General features: G+C 42.1%; 1 protein-coding gene across 1 annotated transcript in view; it reads right to left on the reverse strand.

Annotated features, from left to right (window-relative positions):
* The window catches only part of SYT1 (synaptotagmin 1), a 656,423-nt gene that overhangs the window by 192,842 nt on the left and 445,790 nt on the right, over positions 1-17,791 (reverse strand). Inside the window, exon 4 of the mRNA XM_033951677.1 lies at positions 11,031-11,215. Coding sequence (XP_033807568.1) covers positions 11,031-11,215 — 185 coding nt within the window. The remainder of the gene's footprint in view (positions 1-11,030; positions 11,216-17,791) is intronic.

A 17,791-nucleotide genomic window follows, 5' to 3' on the forward strand; every position in this document is an offset into this window, starting at 1 on the left:
GTTAGGCAGAATATCAAATTAAAAATAAACATGAGCTCCTTTATCTGGGCTTGGGTCTGGTTCTCACAGTTAATTAAGACTCATTTCAAAAACATTCAAAGTCTTTGCCTTTTTTTTTTATTATTATGCTTTTTTTTTCAACTCCCCCCCTCCCCAAGTCAAGTGTCTTCTGTGGTGGTTGTTTAACAAATTGTTCAAATAGAATTCATTAAAACTTCATTTTTTGTTACTAGAGACTTTAGTCAGCTTTACTCAGAGATGGTCACAAATTTGTACATGCTCCGAGGAAAGTGTAAACATATCTTTGCACTGCATGAGGGTAATTTTATATAGCAGGTTGTCTGAATTAAGAAGGGGACAAGGCACCTATTTGGAGCCTATTTTATAAAGACAAAAAGGTGCCCATGTCTATTTATATATTAGCACAAATCTTACAGAACTTATGGGTAATTGCACCTAATTAATTTATATAAATAAGAACATAAGAATAGCCTTACTGGGTCAGACCAATGGTCCATCAAGCCCAGTAGCCTGTTCTCATGGTGATCAATCCAGGTCACTAGTACCTGACAAAAAAACAAAGAGTAACAACATTCCAGAATCCCAAAGAGTAACAAAGGATTCTAGAACCTCAAAGAGTATCAAGATTCCTTGCAGAATCTCAAAGAATAGCAAGATTCCAGTACTCCAAATAGTAGCAACATTCCATGCTACTGATCCAGGGCAAGCAGTGGCTTCCCCCATGTCTTTCTCAATAACAGACTATGGACTTTTCCTCTAGGAAACTGTCCAAACCTTTCTTAAAACCAGCTCCACTATCCACTCATAGCACAACCTCTGGCAACGTGTTCCGGAGTTTAACTATTCTCGGAGAGAGGACATGATCGAAACATTCAAGATAATGAAGGGAATAGACTTAGTAGAGAAAGAGAAATTGTTCACCTTCTCCAAAGTGGAGAAAACGAGAGGGCACTCTCTAAAGCTAAAAGGGGATAGATTCCGTATAAACGTAAGGAAGTTCTTCTTCACCCAGAGAGTGGTAGAAATCTGAAACGCTCTTCCGGAGGCTGTTATAGGGGAAAACATCCTCCAGGGATTCAAGGCAAGGTTAGACAAGTTCCTGGTGAACCAGAATGTACGCAGGTAAGGCTAGACTCAAATAGGGCACTGATCTTTGACCTAAGGGCTGCCGTGTGAGCGGACTGCTGGGCAAGCTGGACAACTGGTCTGACCCAGCAGCGTCAATTCTTATGTTCTTAAATATTTTCTCCTATTGGTTTTAAAAGTATTTCCCTGTAATTTCATTGAGTGTCCCCTAGTCTTTGTAATTTTTGACAAGAGTGAAAAATCGATCCACTTGTACCCTTTCTACTCCACTTAGGATTTTGTAGACTTCAATCATATCTCCCCCCTCAGCCGTCTCTTTTCCAAGCTGATGAGCCCTAACCTTTTTAGTCTTTCCTTGTACGACAGGAGTTCCATCCCCTTTATCATCTTGGTTGCTCTTCTCTGATATATTTACTGAAAGTTCAGTTACAAAATCTGTGAATTATTTATTCTATCAAACTTATCACAGATCCACAGATCAAAGGGGTTGCCATGGGGGCCACAGTGCTCTGATGTTCATAAGTTTAATGTTCAAGCCCAAAGTATGTACAGTAAATTCATTCAAAGTGGTTACCCTGAAAAAATAATGGGAAGGGCTTGGAAGCGAGCTAGGTGCTGTCAGAGGGAGTAGTTAATTGATTCTGTTTCATCAAAAGCCGAAAATCCATTAGTTTGCATTCTGCCATATTCGGCACAAAGTTATGAACTGCGAGATATTATTAAAAAGTATTGGCCAATGTTGGAAATTCACCAAAGTTCGCCTTCAGCAGAGGTAGGAATCTGGGTGAAATGTTGAAAACACAGGGGAGTCTGCAGTCCTTCTCTGGATCGAAATGGGCATTGAGTTTGTGGTCAGTGTGTATATTGTAAGCATGTATATAATTAGAAGGATTCCCATACCCCACAAAGCCAGAAAAAGGTATTATGTAAGGACTAGCAATGACGGCCACACCTACAGTGGTATTAGGCTCTGGTAGGCACTTTTGCAGGCGCAGTTCCAGCATTGTTTTTTAGGCGTCTTGAAATTTTTAAAAGTAGCATTTTAAACGGTGTTTAAGTTAAGGTGCCGTTTAGAGAATATGGGCCTTAGTGGTATAACAAGTATAAAATATACATAAAATGTGTACTTATAAGTTAGGCACAAACACTTAATCCAACCATATGGCTTTTTAAATTCAGTGCACCTAAATGTTGGAGATATGTGCATGACATCTTAGAGAGAGGAAGAGATAATGGTTACTGTGGATGGGCAGACTGGATGGGCCATTTGGCCTTTATCTGCCATCATGTTTCTATTTAATATGTGTGATTCCTGCCTATGCTTCACCCACTCTGCCTATGTGTAAGTTCACCTGTAAAATATATTCTATGTAAGACCCATGTATTGTGTACTGTATATGCAGAACAGTGCTTAGGCAGAATTTTGGTACAAACTCGTGCTGTGCACACATATGCAACAATGGGCTCCTTTTGTCAAGTTGCGCTAGCGGGGTTAACGCACGTGACTTTTCATCACGTATTAACCCCTGCGCTGGCCTAAAAACTAACGCCTGCTCAAGGGAGGCGTTAGCAGCCAGCGGTTTAGCGCACGGTATTACCCGCGTTAAACCGCTAGTGTGGCTTTATAAAAGGAGCCCTATATGGTACTATTCTAATGAAAAAAGTACACAACTTTGAATTTGTGCCCTATAGAAGTACCCTGAATATCTTACAGTAAAGTATACTGCATTAGGCTACTTTTTTTTTTTTTGTTGTATTTCTGCAATGTTGCTTAACTTGAGCTTTCTAATATATTTCTGCTTGCAAATTATCAGAAGAAAGGAAATCCTTTTTGTCCCAGAAGAGAAATCAATTTAGTTCAGCCTTCTGTCACGTGCCAGAGCTGTGCATACAGTAACTCTCAGCTGAGAAACTGCAGCTCTCCGATGGCTAAGCAGAGACTAACAGAGCTTTTAGGTCAGGTCTGCCAAGTAGCAAAATAAACCTACCACAAGGGACAATCCAGAATAGCCATGAGACACAACATAGAAAAGGAGGACATAGAAGGAAGAAACACAAATTAAGACATCACACACGAACATTGGTAAAAGCCATGGAGAAATGACCACGTTAAAACACTGTTTGGACTCATTTCATCTGGTTTAGCTGAGATGCAGTGTCAGCATTTGAGGTTGTCTTTGCCTTCTACAGACAAGATGGAAAAATGTAATACATTTGCATTTTTAAAGCTAACAAAATCTAATGAATGCTCCTAAATTATTAAGGCCTTTCTGCTCTACAAAGAGCCTATTACCACAGGTGATATCCAAATGCAGTACTGTGAATATATTTTGATCACCACATCACATAGAAAAAAAACCTGAGGTTTAATGTCTTGTATGTAAGCTCTTAGAATTACAGTATGAGATAATTTCAGAATACAGTATATTTCTTCTATAATTGTCATAGTATTATTTTTCATATTCCAAAATTAAAGGCCTCTTTTATTGGCATTAATGAGTTAACACAGGGTTTAGTGTACACTGTTAACATGTCAGCTTGCCACATAATGGGGGTCCTTTTATTAAGATGTGCTAACTGATTTGGCGCACGCTAATAATTAGTGCTCATTAAGGGGCAGATTCTCAAATCATGCGTCCCGATTTTAGACAGTGGTAGGCAGCCAATTGGGATGCATGATTTTAGAAAAAATGATGCTGAGGACGTACGCCTGTGAGGAAGGCATCTGTGGTGCGTCTACAGAGCGGAGCAGGTATGCTTAAGCATGTACAAGCTGGGGCGTAAGTGTGGTTTTGCCCGGAAGTGGCCTTGGACGGGCTTAAGAGTCGGTATGCTTCTCCGTAGATGGGAGATAGACGCCTTAAATGCTGGCCTACGTTTAAGGCGTCTGTCCGGGAGTGCAGACCTGATTCCGAATAGGATGCCGCCGTGTGACACGCGATCGGCGGCCGTTCTTAGGCGGCTGCTGATACCGGCATCCTATACAGAATGAGACCCTAAATGTAAAGAAGCCCTTAGGTATAAAATGGGCTTCTTAGCTTGCTCTAATTGTTAGCGCCAGCTAAATCGGTTAGTGTATCTTAGTAAAAGGACCCCCAGGAGCGCTAATTCCCAACTTAACTGCATAGGATGGACTTGGCAGAGAATGGCACAAATCGGCCCAGATTCTATAAACTGTGCCTGAAGTCTGGCACCTATATCGATGCGCTTAGGACTGCTTTTAAAAAACCGCTGTAGAGTTTTCACAGGCGCCTAACTTGGTACCTGCCAGAAAATAGGCATGGTTAGCGGGTGGATTCTGGGAGGATTTGGGGCTTGGTTTGACGTAGGAGCACCCATTTAGGCCAAGAAAACCCTGACTGCTTAGGCGCTGCTGGGCGCTATTCTATAAATTGCACCTAGCGGATTATTGACAGCGGGCCATTGTGCCTAACAGTTAACACAGGGTAATTTACCGCTGTTAGCTATCAACACGGCAGAGATGGTCAATCACCTAATGTCAGGCATTTAACGTGTGGTACACGTACTGTATCACAAATTGTATGCCCCGGAGGATTCCAGGTGAGCCCCGAGATGCTGGCGAGGAGGAGAGGCGCTGACTGACTGCTTACAGGACGCGCCTCTTGCAGCCCCTGCGCCTCTCCTCCTTCCCCTCACCTCTCCTTCTGCAGCACCTAAAATTCTGTAAGCTACACGTGTAGTTCAGCTTAAACAACAAAAGAGACAAACTCTACCAGACTATCATCAAGATCAAAAGTGGGGAGGGTATATAATTATTCACAAAATATTATAAATTCCTTATAAATATATTGGATGAAAATTTGAAAATATAAAAACCGATGATTGAAAAGACAAGCTAGCATTTGCTGTTCTATCATGGACAGGTAAGGGGTGTCTAAGGTCCCTCCACCTTTGTCCAAGATTTCCACAATTGATCTGAGCTATTTGTGAGGAATCTTCATGTCAACTTAGGTTTTTATATTTAAAAATTTTCATCCAATATATTTTTAAGGAATTTGTAATATTTTGCGAATAATTATATACCCGCTCCACTTTATACTTAAGCCAGCTCCATGGCTTATGTAAGAACCCATGCCTAAATGTAGGCATTTATTGTACTTTCCTTTATAAAGTAGATGCCATAAAGGTGCTCAGTTATAGAATTACCCCCTTCCCTATATGTCACACCACTGTGCAAACTCATAGCAGAGGCATGTGCTGATAACTTGAGCTAATTCCCCTGGTGATGTCTTAGCACACGTTAGTAACAATGATCCTTAATGTCATAAGCATGGCTGGTTTCATAGTTATTATGACAGTAAACGATATCAAATTGACTTTTTAACACAAAAATTTTGTTCTGCTAAACTTTTAACTCTAATTTACCATTTATTCTGAAGCCACTGTGAAAATTTAAAAGTCTGGTCATTTATCTAAGACAATACATTCTACAACGTCTGATACTATAAGAACAAGAACAGTATTACATTATGCAAAACAAATTCAACTTAGGTATCTGTCAACAAAGTACAAAAGGCTTGCCCTGAGGGAAGAAAAACACAATACTTATTGTCATTAGTACATTTGCTTATAGACAATTTAAACATTGTGAATTTGACTTTAAAACTGTAGAACCGAACTAACTTGAGAGTAGAGAATGACACGGGGACAAATTTTTCCCTGTCCCCGCGGGAACTCATTTTCCCATCCTGTCCCTGTAAGTTCTTTTCCTGTCCCTGCCCCATTCCTGCAAGCTCTGTTCTCATCTGCACAAGCCTCAAACACTTTAAAATCATAAGTAGCAACATTCTAGAGCTCAGACTGTGATGTCATAATGGCTCATTCCACCAATGCCTAAGCACCGTCCTCATCTGCACAAGCCTCAAACACTTTAAAATCATAAGTAGCAACATTCTAGAGCTCAGACTGTGATGTCATAATGGCTCATTCCACCAATGCCTAAGCACCGTCCTCATCTGCACAAGCCTCAAACACTTTAAAATCATAAGTAGCAACATTCTAGAGCTCAGACTGTGATGTCATAATGGCTCATTCCACCAATGCCTAAGCTCCGTCCTCATCTGCACAAGCCTCAAACACTTTAAAATCATAAGTAGCAACATTCTAGAGCTCAGACTGTGATGTCATAATGCCTCATTCCACCAATGCCTAAGCTCCGTCCTCATCTGCACAAGCCTCAAACACTTTAAAATCATAAGTAGCAACATTCTAGAGCTCAGACTGTGATGTCATAATGCCTCATTCGACCAATGCCTAAGCTCCATCCTCATCTGCACAAGCCTCAAACACTTTAAAATCATAAGTAGCAACATTCTAGAGCAGGGATGTCAAAGTCCCTCCTCGAGGGCCGCAATCCAGTCGGATTTTCAGGATTTCCCCAATGAATATGCATGAGATCTATTTGCAAGCACTGCTTTCATTGTATGCTAATAGATCTCATGCATATTCATTGGGGAAATCCTGAAAACCCGACTGGATTGCGGCCCTCGAGGACCGACTTTGACACCTGTGTTCTAGAGCTCAGATTGTGATGTCATAATGCCTCATTCCACCAATGCCCAAGCTCTGTCTTCATCTGCACAAGCCTCAGCCGCTTTAAAATCCTAAGTAGCAACATTCTAGAGGTGATGTCATAATGCCTCATTCCACCAATGCCTAAGCGCCGTCCTCATCTGCACAAGCCTCAAACACTTTAAAATCATAAGTGTTTGAGGCTTGTGCACATGAGAACAGAGCTTGCAGGAACGAGGCAGGGCCAGGGACAGCAACAAAATTTTCGGGGACAGGATGGGGAAATTGAGTTCCTGCGGGGACGGGGAAAAATTTGTCCCAGTGTCATTCTCTACTTGAGAATCCTTGTGCCCTGCATGTAAGCAGTGGCATAGTAAGGGGAGAGGTTGGTAGACCACCCTGGGCGCCATTGTGGTGGGGGTGCCAGAACCTCTCCTCTTCTCTGCCCTCCCCCTGCTTCTTCCCACTTCTCGCCGCCACATGTGCGCCTTCACTTCCCCCTCACCGTACCTCTAGCTCTTCACCGGTGCAAGCAGCATTTCCAACTTGCTGCTCGCAGCAGCATCGGTGCTCCCTCTGACGTCACTTCTGGGTCCTGCGACTAGAAAGTGGCGTCAGAAGAAGCGCCGACGCTGGCACGGACCACAAGTTGGAGATGTTGCTTATGCCAGAGAAACTAAAGAGGTCTGGGGGAGGGAAGGAGCACACGTGCAGAGGGTGGGGGAGGGGCAGGGAAGGAAGGAGCGGAGGGGGCACCTCCTACCCTCACTACGCCTCTGCTTGTAAATTAATCAGTTCACACCTGGAATACTGGATCGATGCAGGTGCCATAAATGGATTGAACCCTAACAATATTCTAAGCTCCAATTTCCTTTATCTGAACAATACCGTTAAACTTCAGCCATACCTAATGAAAGCAAATTAGAGTCAGTATTCAAAGTATTTTCATTGTCCGCGCATACTGTGGTTTTTATATCATTACTACTGTGTTTTCTGCTGGTAAAGCTGATTGTATTGTTTTGCATTGTTCACAACCACTTTGGTTTGCCTTTGTATTCTTTGTATGCCCTGTGTTACTCTGGTTGACCTCAATAAACATGATTTTTTTAAAAAACAAAACCCCAAGAAATGACCTCTGGTCGTTTAAATGGCTTCTCCGGGGCTAACTGGGCACATTCGGTGACCCTTAACAAGACACTGCTGGTAAAAATGCCTGGTTAGCCTAAGCCTAAACTTGCTACTTATTTCGGGGACGGAGTCAGCATTTAGCCAGTCAAGCGCAAATATTCATCCTTTAACCAACTAACATAACCGCATAAGTAGGACTATATAAAATCCAGTCAAATGTTTAGGTGGTTCATCGTAGCTGTTTAAGTGTTGAATATCGCACTTAACTGGCTATGATTTAGGCTGCCGTATGTGCTCAATGCTAGCGCCGGAACATGGCCTGGCATGGAACATTCAGGAATAAAGCTGGCAGTGGTCAGCAAAACACTGACACCTACTGGCTAGATAATGACTCTGTAGTTCCCACTGAATAGACTGATTATCATTCTATACTTTTGGTGGAAAGTGTATTCATTTTATGCTAAAATAGAAGTCACTGAAGACATTTTTCTAGCAAAACAAGAAATGTGGAAGTGCCCACTCAAGTATAAAGATGACTCAAGGGTGTCAATTATAAAAATGTAAGTAGATCCCCAAAAAATGATGTAGAAGTAGCCCAACAATCAAAGTTTTGTACAGCTGCACCTGATACGCTCCGTGTTTCGGCAAACAATGCCTTCCTCAGGAGTCCATATATCACCTATGTGACTCTGGTCAAGTGTAGCATTAGTTCCATCACACATCCGAATTCAGCATGACAATTCATAATCTAAGACTGTCCTATTAAGCTTTCTAGAAAGAGGGCTTTTGGCAGCCCTGCAGGTTTATTTCCTTTTTCAAGGACTTGTATTCGGACAAGCAGAACTAATGCTATACTTGACCAGACTCACATAGGTGATATATGAACTCCAGAAGAAGGCATTGTTTGCTGAAACATGGAGCGGATCAGGTGCAGCTGTACATCACTTTGATTACTAGTCTAGTTCTACATCATTTTTTTATGATCACTTGTGTCTTTCTGTAGGTTTCTACACAGGATGCTTAATGAGGTGTCTCCTAGCTCAGAAGAAAACTGATGAAAGTATCATAGCCAGTGGTGTAGTAAGGGGTGGGGGGGAGATCCGTCCCAGGTGCTGTCTTGGTGGAGGCGCCAGCACCCATCCTCCTCTCTGCTCCCCAACTCTTTCCCCGCCCCCCCGCCAAGCGTGCCCAATCCCTTCCCTCATACCTGATTAACATTCACGGCTCAAACAACAACCCAAACCTGCTGTTTGCGCCAGAATCGGCTCTTCCTCTGACATCATTTCCTGGATCCATGACTAGGATGAGACATCAGAGGAAGAGCCGACGCTGGGGCAAGCAGCAGGTTGGGGTTGCTGCTTGCACCGCCAATGTTAAAGAGGTACAGGGAAGGGGTGCATGAGTGCGGCAGGAGGGGACAGGGAAGGAATAGATGGGGGTGCGGAGAAGAGGGTGGGGGAGAGGTGCCATATCCCCCTCCCCGGCGTCTCTCACCCTTGCTATGCACTGATCACTCAACCCTTCACTGGTTCTACAAGGTGCCATGCAACGTTCAGAGCGCCATTCATCAAGGGGACAGTTCTAGAACTTGGTGCCTCCAATTAGTCACACCGATACCATTTCCTGAGTGCCAGTTTTGCAAAGGCAGCCATGCGCAAAGACGCTGTTGTGGAATTCTAGTGTAAACCTGACTTGGTACGTGTAAATTTAGGTACGGCCATGTACGCCAGGTTAACGGCAGATATAAATGGGCGTGTCTAAATGGGCCACACGACATGCATAACTTTTAGAATTCTAGAAGTTATGTGCTTAAGTTGGAGAAACAACCATGCCTCTCCCAAGCTCCCCTCGCAGTTACAAGCTGAGTCGTTCATGTGTTACCTTGTAGAATAGTCCTCTCACCGTAGACGGGAGTATCAAAATATTTTATATCCAATTCTCTACTAACAAGTTAATGCTTCTACAAAAAAGAGAATTTACTAATTTAAATTATTATCAAAAAATCTGTATCATAAATATTATAAATAATAGCGCTCAGTAAAAGCCAATGTGAACTATATAATATGCGAGCGCAGGATTCATTTAGTTCATCAAGCTTAAGTCATCATTGCACTCCTCCCTCCCTACCCATAAATAAAGCAGGTTAAACCCAGCAATAAAATAAGAGTAGAGGATGAAATAGTTGTAGCCTCCTGGGCTCAGCTGCAAATCCAAAAGTGCACAGTGCTCTCCATCAAAATCAAAAATCACAAGTTACAATAAATGTTCAAGTTCATTCATCCAATTGTAATATATCAGTCCAAACAATTCATCTATGAAGTCCCAGAGCTTCCTCGACACAGTATGTGATCTCCGGTGAGTTGACACAATACGTGTTTCCCTGTTCGCTTTATCAAGAGGAAGATGTTTGCAGCCTGTTATTGGAATAGAACCCCGCACAGGGCTTCATGGTGGCATTACTACTAGCAAGCATTTTCAGTTTTTGATTCTTGATTTTGATGGGAGCACTGTGCACTTTTGGATTTGTAGCTGAGCCCAGGAGGCTACAACTATTTCATCGGAGATAAGTACTCCTCTACTCTTAGGAGTCCTTTTATCAAAGCGCGGTAGGGGTTTAATGTGCGGAATACCGCACGTTAAACCGCCTGCTGCGCTAGCCGCTAACACCTCCATTGACGAGGCATTAGTATTTTGGCTTGCCGCGGGGATTAGCGCGTGATGAAATGTCCGTCGCGCTAACCCCCATAGCGTACCTTGATAAAAAGAGCCCTTAATTTATTGCTGGTTTCAACCTACTTTATTTATGGGTAGGGAGGGAGGAGTGCAATGATGACTTAAGCTTGATGAACTAAATGAATCCTGCGCTCGCATATTATTGGCTTTTACTGAGCGCTATTATTTATAATATTTATGATACAGAATTTTTGATAATTATTTAAATTAGTAACTACCTTGTAGAATAGCACATAGTGCACTTTCATGCCAATTCTGGTACCTCTGATATTTTGTTAAGTGGTACATAAGTGTAGGCGCCAACTTATAGAACTGCCCTCAGTATATCAAGTTCCCAGAATTCCATAGGAACTCAATAGCTGCTCTCCCCCTGGAACAGAAAAGAAAATTTATCTCCCAAATTTCTTGCTTTGTGATTATGGGATACAATCAGCTAAAACAAAGTGCATTAGATTCAAAACCTCTGTGTTAGCTGTCAATAGATAAGGTCTGTTGACCCATGAAATCCAAACCGATGCAGATTACGTTACCTGGTCTTTCATGGTCTTCCCTAAATCTTTAACATCTTTCATGTTAATGGCATTCTTTCCTCCCTTTTCCTTCCCCTTCTTTTTGTTCTTCTTTTTGAACAGACACTTTTTACAGACACAGAAGCAGCAGGTAAGAATTAAGAGCACTGCTACTATGGCTATGGCTATTAAGGCCCATTGCGGCACTGGAAGAGAAAAAGACACGGCGTAACGTTAATGGGTCTTTAAAACATTTCAAGAATATTTCATCTCTGATCAAGCAATACGAGATGTTAAGCTGTACGTTACAGGTTAATAAATGCATTCCTCAGCAGTTTGTGTTCAGACTTTAGCTCATGATGTCGCTAACTAGTAAGAAGGCTGGCATTCCGTTGGTTAATACCTAAACATGCATGTAGATGACTAATGTGTGTTTTTACCGGTGCTCTCTCGTGATACTAGACATGCATTCTTAGATATCAATCAAATGTTCCATCAATCATACAGTTCATGCCATTTTCTAATGAGCTGCTTATGCATCTTAGAAAATCATTCACTTGTTTTGTGTAAAGCAGCATCTTATGTTGAGTGATATCAATTCAAATAGCCACATCATACTTTTCTTATAGAATATTATGGAAGGCTCAACGTATGGAAGGCCTATACCATGTGTACTTACAGAGGCAACTCAGAGATGTTAGTTTTTGGGGTGGCCAGTATTTATTTTGGAAGCAACGTTGTGTGCATATCCGTACCAGAGGTGGAAGCTTGAGGTAAGATGTAGGGAAAGGGGGTTAAGTAAGGCCATTTTATAATATGGAGGAGATGTATTGGATCAGTGAAAGAGGTAGGGTAGTCATCTGCTGCAGAGACAGACCAGACTGGTATACAAGCACCTCTGAAGGGCTTAATCTATGGGAAAATTTCCTGTCGAGCCTTTATCTAATAAGAGGAAATAATGAGAGAAGATGGGGCACAACGATTAAAATTGATAGTCTTCCAGTATCAGACCAGTGGCAATAAAAGTTGATATCAACCTTTTTATTAGTTGTAATGTTTTCTGTTTAATGATAAATTTGTGTTATCTGCATATCCATTCCACAGAAAGCATTTGGTTTCGTTACCAAAAATCTGCTTCTGGTGAGTCGAAACTGAAGGAATTACCTCTGATTTAACGATCAATAAAATGAAAAATGATCCCTGTTCCCTTTAATCAGTTTTAATGAGGTCATTTTTTGCCAACCCGCTGCCCTGAGTGAGAATCAATCCATTCTAGACAGTGGTTCTCAACCTTTTCTTCATAGAGCCTCCCCCCAATAACTCCAGATGGGCTCTATGCCCTCCCTTCCCCTCGCTTTGCTTTGGAAAATGTAGTCATTATTTCAGCTATTGTAATTAACTCTTACTCATTCAAAGGAATACAACATATGCAAATGTGGAATATTCCTCTCTGTCCTCAGCAGTGAATCGATTGGCTTACCTCGCTGGTTCCTCTTTCATTTGGCAGTGATTAAACAAGTAGTTCCTTTCTACATTATGGGGGAAAGAGGGTGGGATGGAGAGTGAGAGTAGAATCAGACAGTCATGCTCATTCCCCACTCCTCACCGATTTAACAGGCAGACAAGCAGGGACAGAGTAGACAACTCAATTCATCTCCAGGCTAGCTTTCCCTCATGGAGTGCGGAGGGAAAGGAGAGAGAAAGAATCAGATGTTGGTTTGCTTCCTGTCTTACTCTCACCTGGGTAGTGATGGCTGTCTCAGTTTCCCCATATTGAGAACCACTGATGTAGTTTAAGATTGTTGGCAGACACTGATCAAAGGCAATGCATGGGATGACTATCAACCTACCTTTGCAAGTCATAAGGCTATGGGGTTTGATCATTACTCTGCATAGTAAAGAGGCGTAAGTTTGCATAAATTCTTTCTAGCAAGCAAAACAAGTCTCGGGTATTTATTTATTTTTGCCATGCATGCCCATACTAGATTTTCTGCAACGCTAAATGTTTTGCAAGGAAGAAATGAAGCTGACACCTGAAACATGCAATCAAACCGATAATGTTCTCCTTACAGATAAACATTCCTGATGCTGCTTTTGCTTGCCTTATTGTGCACTGAAATAAAAGCCCAAAAAAAAAAAAAAAAAAATAAGATCAAAATATCTGGTAAACAACAGAAACTGAACTAAGTCATTTTCTTTGTTGATATTTCTTCCGCCTATCGGAGCAGTATGATAGCTCTTCGCTGTTAACATGAAAGCCACTGCAAAGATTACCCACGGAAAAAAAAAGAAAAGGGAATTAAATTTGACATGTGGACTTCAGAGCATCACAAAAGGAAAATGGAGAGAGAAAACTGGTTGATGAAAGCAGCCAAAGAGAATAAAAATTATAATTCTCAGAAGACACGTGACTGTAGATATTCCATCTTGAAGCTGTACGGAAGGAAAATGCTTTCTTATTTAAGCAGTTTGTCTTTTTCAGAGCATGGCGATAATATGGACTCTTGTTAGGCAACAACAGACATTTCTAAGTGGTTTTACTGTTAGGCTAGAGGCTGCCTCTTTTCTATCAGCACATATTGAAATGCAATGGAATCATGAGCACCGGAGACAGATGTGAAGCCTTAATGCATTCTTTGGTCATTTGATTTAAAGGAACAGTTTTCAAGTCTGTTCAAACATATTAACCTTTTCTTACACTGATAATGAGAAACAATGAATGTCTTTTATTCAAAAGCTTTGCTCCAAACCTTTAATTGTGTATCTTTATCACCCTAGAGGTCTATGTTCAAATTTTCTTTAAAATAAGTATTACAAGTTTACACTCCTGGCAGAATTCTGCGAGTGCAGAATTTCTGCAGAATTGAGTGCAGACAAGGGCACGTGTTGGCTTAGTCTAGGGTTACCAAATTTTTGGTAATGAAAATCCAGACTCATGGCCCCGTCTAGTTCCACTCGGTCCCGCCCTGTTCCTCCTGAGTCATGCCCTGTTCTGCCCCCAGCCACACCCCTCAACCTGTTGGCTTGTCAGGAGGCCATCTGCACATGTGCTGGTGTGATGTGATGACATCACACACATGTGCAGATGCCTTCCCAACGTTGCTGCCAGCTGGAAGCTTTTCAAAACCTGGACCAAGTGCATTGAGACATCAGTGGGGGTGCCAGCAGGGAAGAGGGCTGGAGAAGAGGAGGGGCACTGTGTCGGGCTGATTGCCTACAGGATGTGCCTCTCGCTATGAGTGGCACATCCTGTAGGCAGTCAGCTGGTGCCTCTCCTCCTGAAATCTCAGGAAGCACACAGTTTTCAATACACTGGTTTATGTGAACCACAATCTCACCAGGAGTACATTTAGAAGACTCAAACACGCATAGTTAAATCACGAGTCTGATAGTGGTGCAAGGATTCACACTACACAAAGAAGATGTAGAGAGCCCACGAAAAGCAAAACAAGTAGACAAAACAAGTGGGAATCAAACTATGGCATGTGTAGAGGTGACAAGTTATAATAAAATGCTCTTTATTCTCATGTAATGGACTCAACACATGCTTTGAAGCAGTTCATATGAGCGGAGCATTAGTATGAGTGTTTTTTGACTGAGCTCTTTATTTGTTTGTAAGATCTGATACAATTTGACTTGGACTCCTGATGAAGGCAATTCGCCGAAACACAGTTTGTGTTGAGTCCATTACATGAGAATAAAGGGCATTTTATTTTAACTTGCCACCTCTGCATGTGCCTCGCATTGATTCCCACTTGTTTTGTCTACAAGGATTGTCAACATATTATCATATATAGCATTTCCTTCTTTAATTTTGATATACACTAAGAAGTACAATGACTGTGGATTAATCACACAACTGAGGACATTGAAGTTATCCTCTTTGTTCGATTAGATTGTAAGCTCTACTGATACCTAGTAGTAGGTATCAGTAGAGTTTACAATCTAATTCCACTCTAATTACAATCTAATTACAACTCTAATTCCAATCTAATTATGTTGATTGACAGTGTGGAATGCTATGCACCATTTCTCATGCCCTTAGATAAGTGGCTCGTAACCCAGTCCCAGCTGGTTGGGTTTTCAGGATATTCTCAATGAATACACATGAGGTTGATTTGCAAGCACTCAATACCCTGGATTCTATATATGGCGTTGAAACTCCAGCTAAATCTCAAAACAACTCCACAAAAATTAATCGCACAAGCGGCGATGCTCACTGCAAAAATAATTTCTTAAACGGAGGAAGAAGCCTCAGGTTGAAGAGAGCCAAATAGTCAGCTCAACTTTTCCAAAATTACTGGCCGACTGAGGGCAGCAACAATGTGGCATACTCATAACATGTTGCCCTGAAGAAGTGGTCAGTGTATCATGAAACGCGGGCCCACTTAGGAGGGGTAATTTTGAAAGGTGCTCATATGGTTGATTTGCCCTTAATTTAATTCATATCAGCATTCTGGAGTTTTTTTTTAGGCAGCTTAGTAAATAAGCGCCTTAGAAATACAGAAATATAGATGGATAGACGAATAGAAAGATACATGCGGCATATTTTGTCTTGAATCTTAGACTGTAAACCCCAAGGACAGATAAAATTTCTACTGAATGTAACTCACTTTGAGTTATTACTGGAAAAGGTGTGAGTTAATTCTGACTAGGGGCCCTTTAACTAAAGCTAAGTGCTCACTAATTGACATTAGTGAGCGCTAAGAAGCATGTGACTCCCATAGGTATAAAATAGGATGTGTAGCAAATGAGCCCCTTAGTTCTCTTAGATATATAAGACACAGCCTAATTAATATTTTAAAAACACACAGACTATGTGGTTTTTCTTAATATTAATTGTTTTATGTCATCTTGAATGGCTTTTAACGTGAAGAGGAAATAGAAAACTTTTATAAATAAATATATATGAATACATTATATGAAGCTTTGGCTGAAACAACTTGAAAGCTTCTTGCTCTGGAAGATGTCACAAGGAGGAGGTTAGTACACCTAGGTCAGGGGTTGGCAACCTGCGGCTCACGAGCCACATAAGGCTCTTCTCCCATGTGGCTGCGGCTTTTCTCCCATAGCCTCCCAGACTTACTGAAGTACTTGGTGGTCCAGCGGGGGCCTTTGTGGCAGGAGCAGAGTCATCTCGCTCCTGCCTCCTAACAACTGCCTCCTAAAATGGCTGCTGTGACCTTTCACTACAGCTCGCAGTACTACAGGAAATGCACTCACAAAAGGTTATGGCAGTCATTTTAGAAGGGTGCCGTGAGGAAACAGGAATGAAAGGGCCAGGTTTCTGCCCTGAAGACCTACGCTGGACTACCAGGTACCATGGTAAGCTGGGGGGGGGGGGGCCCTACCTATGCATGGTGGAGTGGAAAGAGGCAGGGGCCTTGTAGGATTGACCAGCCATTCTCCTGTCCCGAAGATCCATCCTGCTGGACCTGTTCCCTAGGTAGGCCTTTGGGAGGAGGGGGTATTGTGGGTTGGGAGAGAGATCAAAGGGACGGGGCCTAGAGAGGGAAGAGAGCCTTGGCTATGTGTTGGGTTGGGGGAGGGAGAGAGGGATGAGAGTTGCAGAAACAATGCGAGGGATTGTACGGGAGAAAGAGGGGAGAGAAGCTAGAACCTGAGCAGGGAAGACAGTGAGAAACCTGGAATATCTCAAATCCCCTTTCTACCCATTACGGCTCTTTGACAGGGGAGATATGATTCAGACGTTCAAATACTTGAAGAGTATTAACGTAGAACAAAATCTTTTTCAGAGAAAGGAAAATGGTAAAACCAGAGGACATAATTTGAGGTTGAGGGGTGGTAGATTCAAAGGCAATGTTAGGAAATTCTACTTTACGGAGAGGGTGGTGGATGCCTGGAATGTGCTCCCGAGAGAGGTGGTGGAGAGTAAAACTGTGACTGAGTTCAAAGAAGCGTGGGATGAACACAAAGGATCTAGAATCAGAAAATAAGATTAAATATTGAACTAAGGCCAGTACTGGGCAGACTTGCACGGTCTGTGTCTGTATATGGCCGTTTGGGGGAGGATGGGCTGCAGAGGGCTTCAATGGATGGGAGGGTGTAGATGGGCTGGAGTAAGTCTTAACAGAGATTTTGGCAGTTGGAACTCAAGCACAGTACCGGGTAAAGCTTTGGATTCTTGCCCAGAAATAGCTAAGAAGAAAAAAATAAAAATTTAAATTGAATCAGGTTGGGCAGACTGGATGGACCATTCGGGTCGTTATCTGCCGTCATCTACTATGTTACTATGTTTGTAAATCTTGGGTCAAACATTTAGGATAAAATGGCTCTTTTCTTTAAAAGGGTGGATCTCTGTAGAGAGCAGCACTAACAGTGACTAATTCCTCATGCGTAATTACCAGGGATGTGCTAACGTTGATAAGATACTCTTTGAATAAAGTTGCCCTTAAAGTACAAGTAAGATCAAAAACAGTCCTGAAAACCTGAATGCTTTCCTACTCCTTCCCCATAAAATTCACATTTAAGATCATCCTTTTAGCTGAGCACTAGAAAAAATGTTTCTGATTGCTCGTAATTAAGGGCATGCTTCACTGGCTTTTGATGCTTGCCATTCAAATGAATTTCCTTCTGTACGAGGACATATGCACTCACCGAAGCATCATGCTTGCCGTGACAGATGCTTATTATTAGACAAGACATTCCCCACCTTATTGAACAGAAGAATAGCCTTACTGGGTCAGCCCAATGGTCCATCAAGCCCAGTGGCCCGTCCTCACGGTGGCCAATCCAGGTCACTAGTACCTGGCCAAAACCCA

The sequence above is a fragment of the Geotrypetes seraphini genome, chromosome 7 (assembly GCF_902459505.1).
Source record: "Geotrypetes seraphini chromosome 7, aGeoSer1.1, whole genome shotgun sequence".
In the NCBI taxonomy this organism is placed as follows: Eukaryota; Metazoa; Chordata; class Amphibia; order Gymnophiona; family Dermophiidae; genus Geotrypetes; species Geotrypetes seraphini.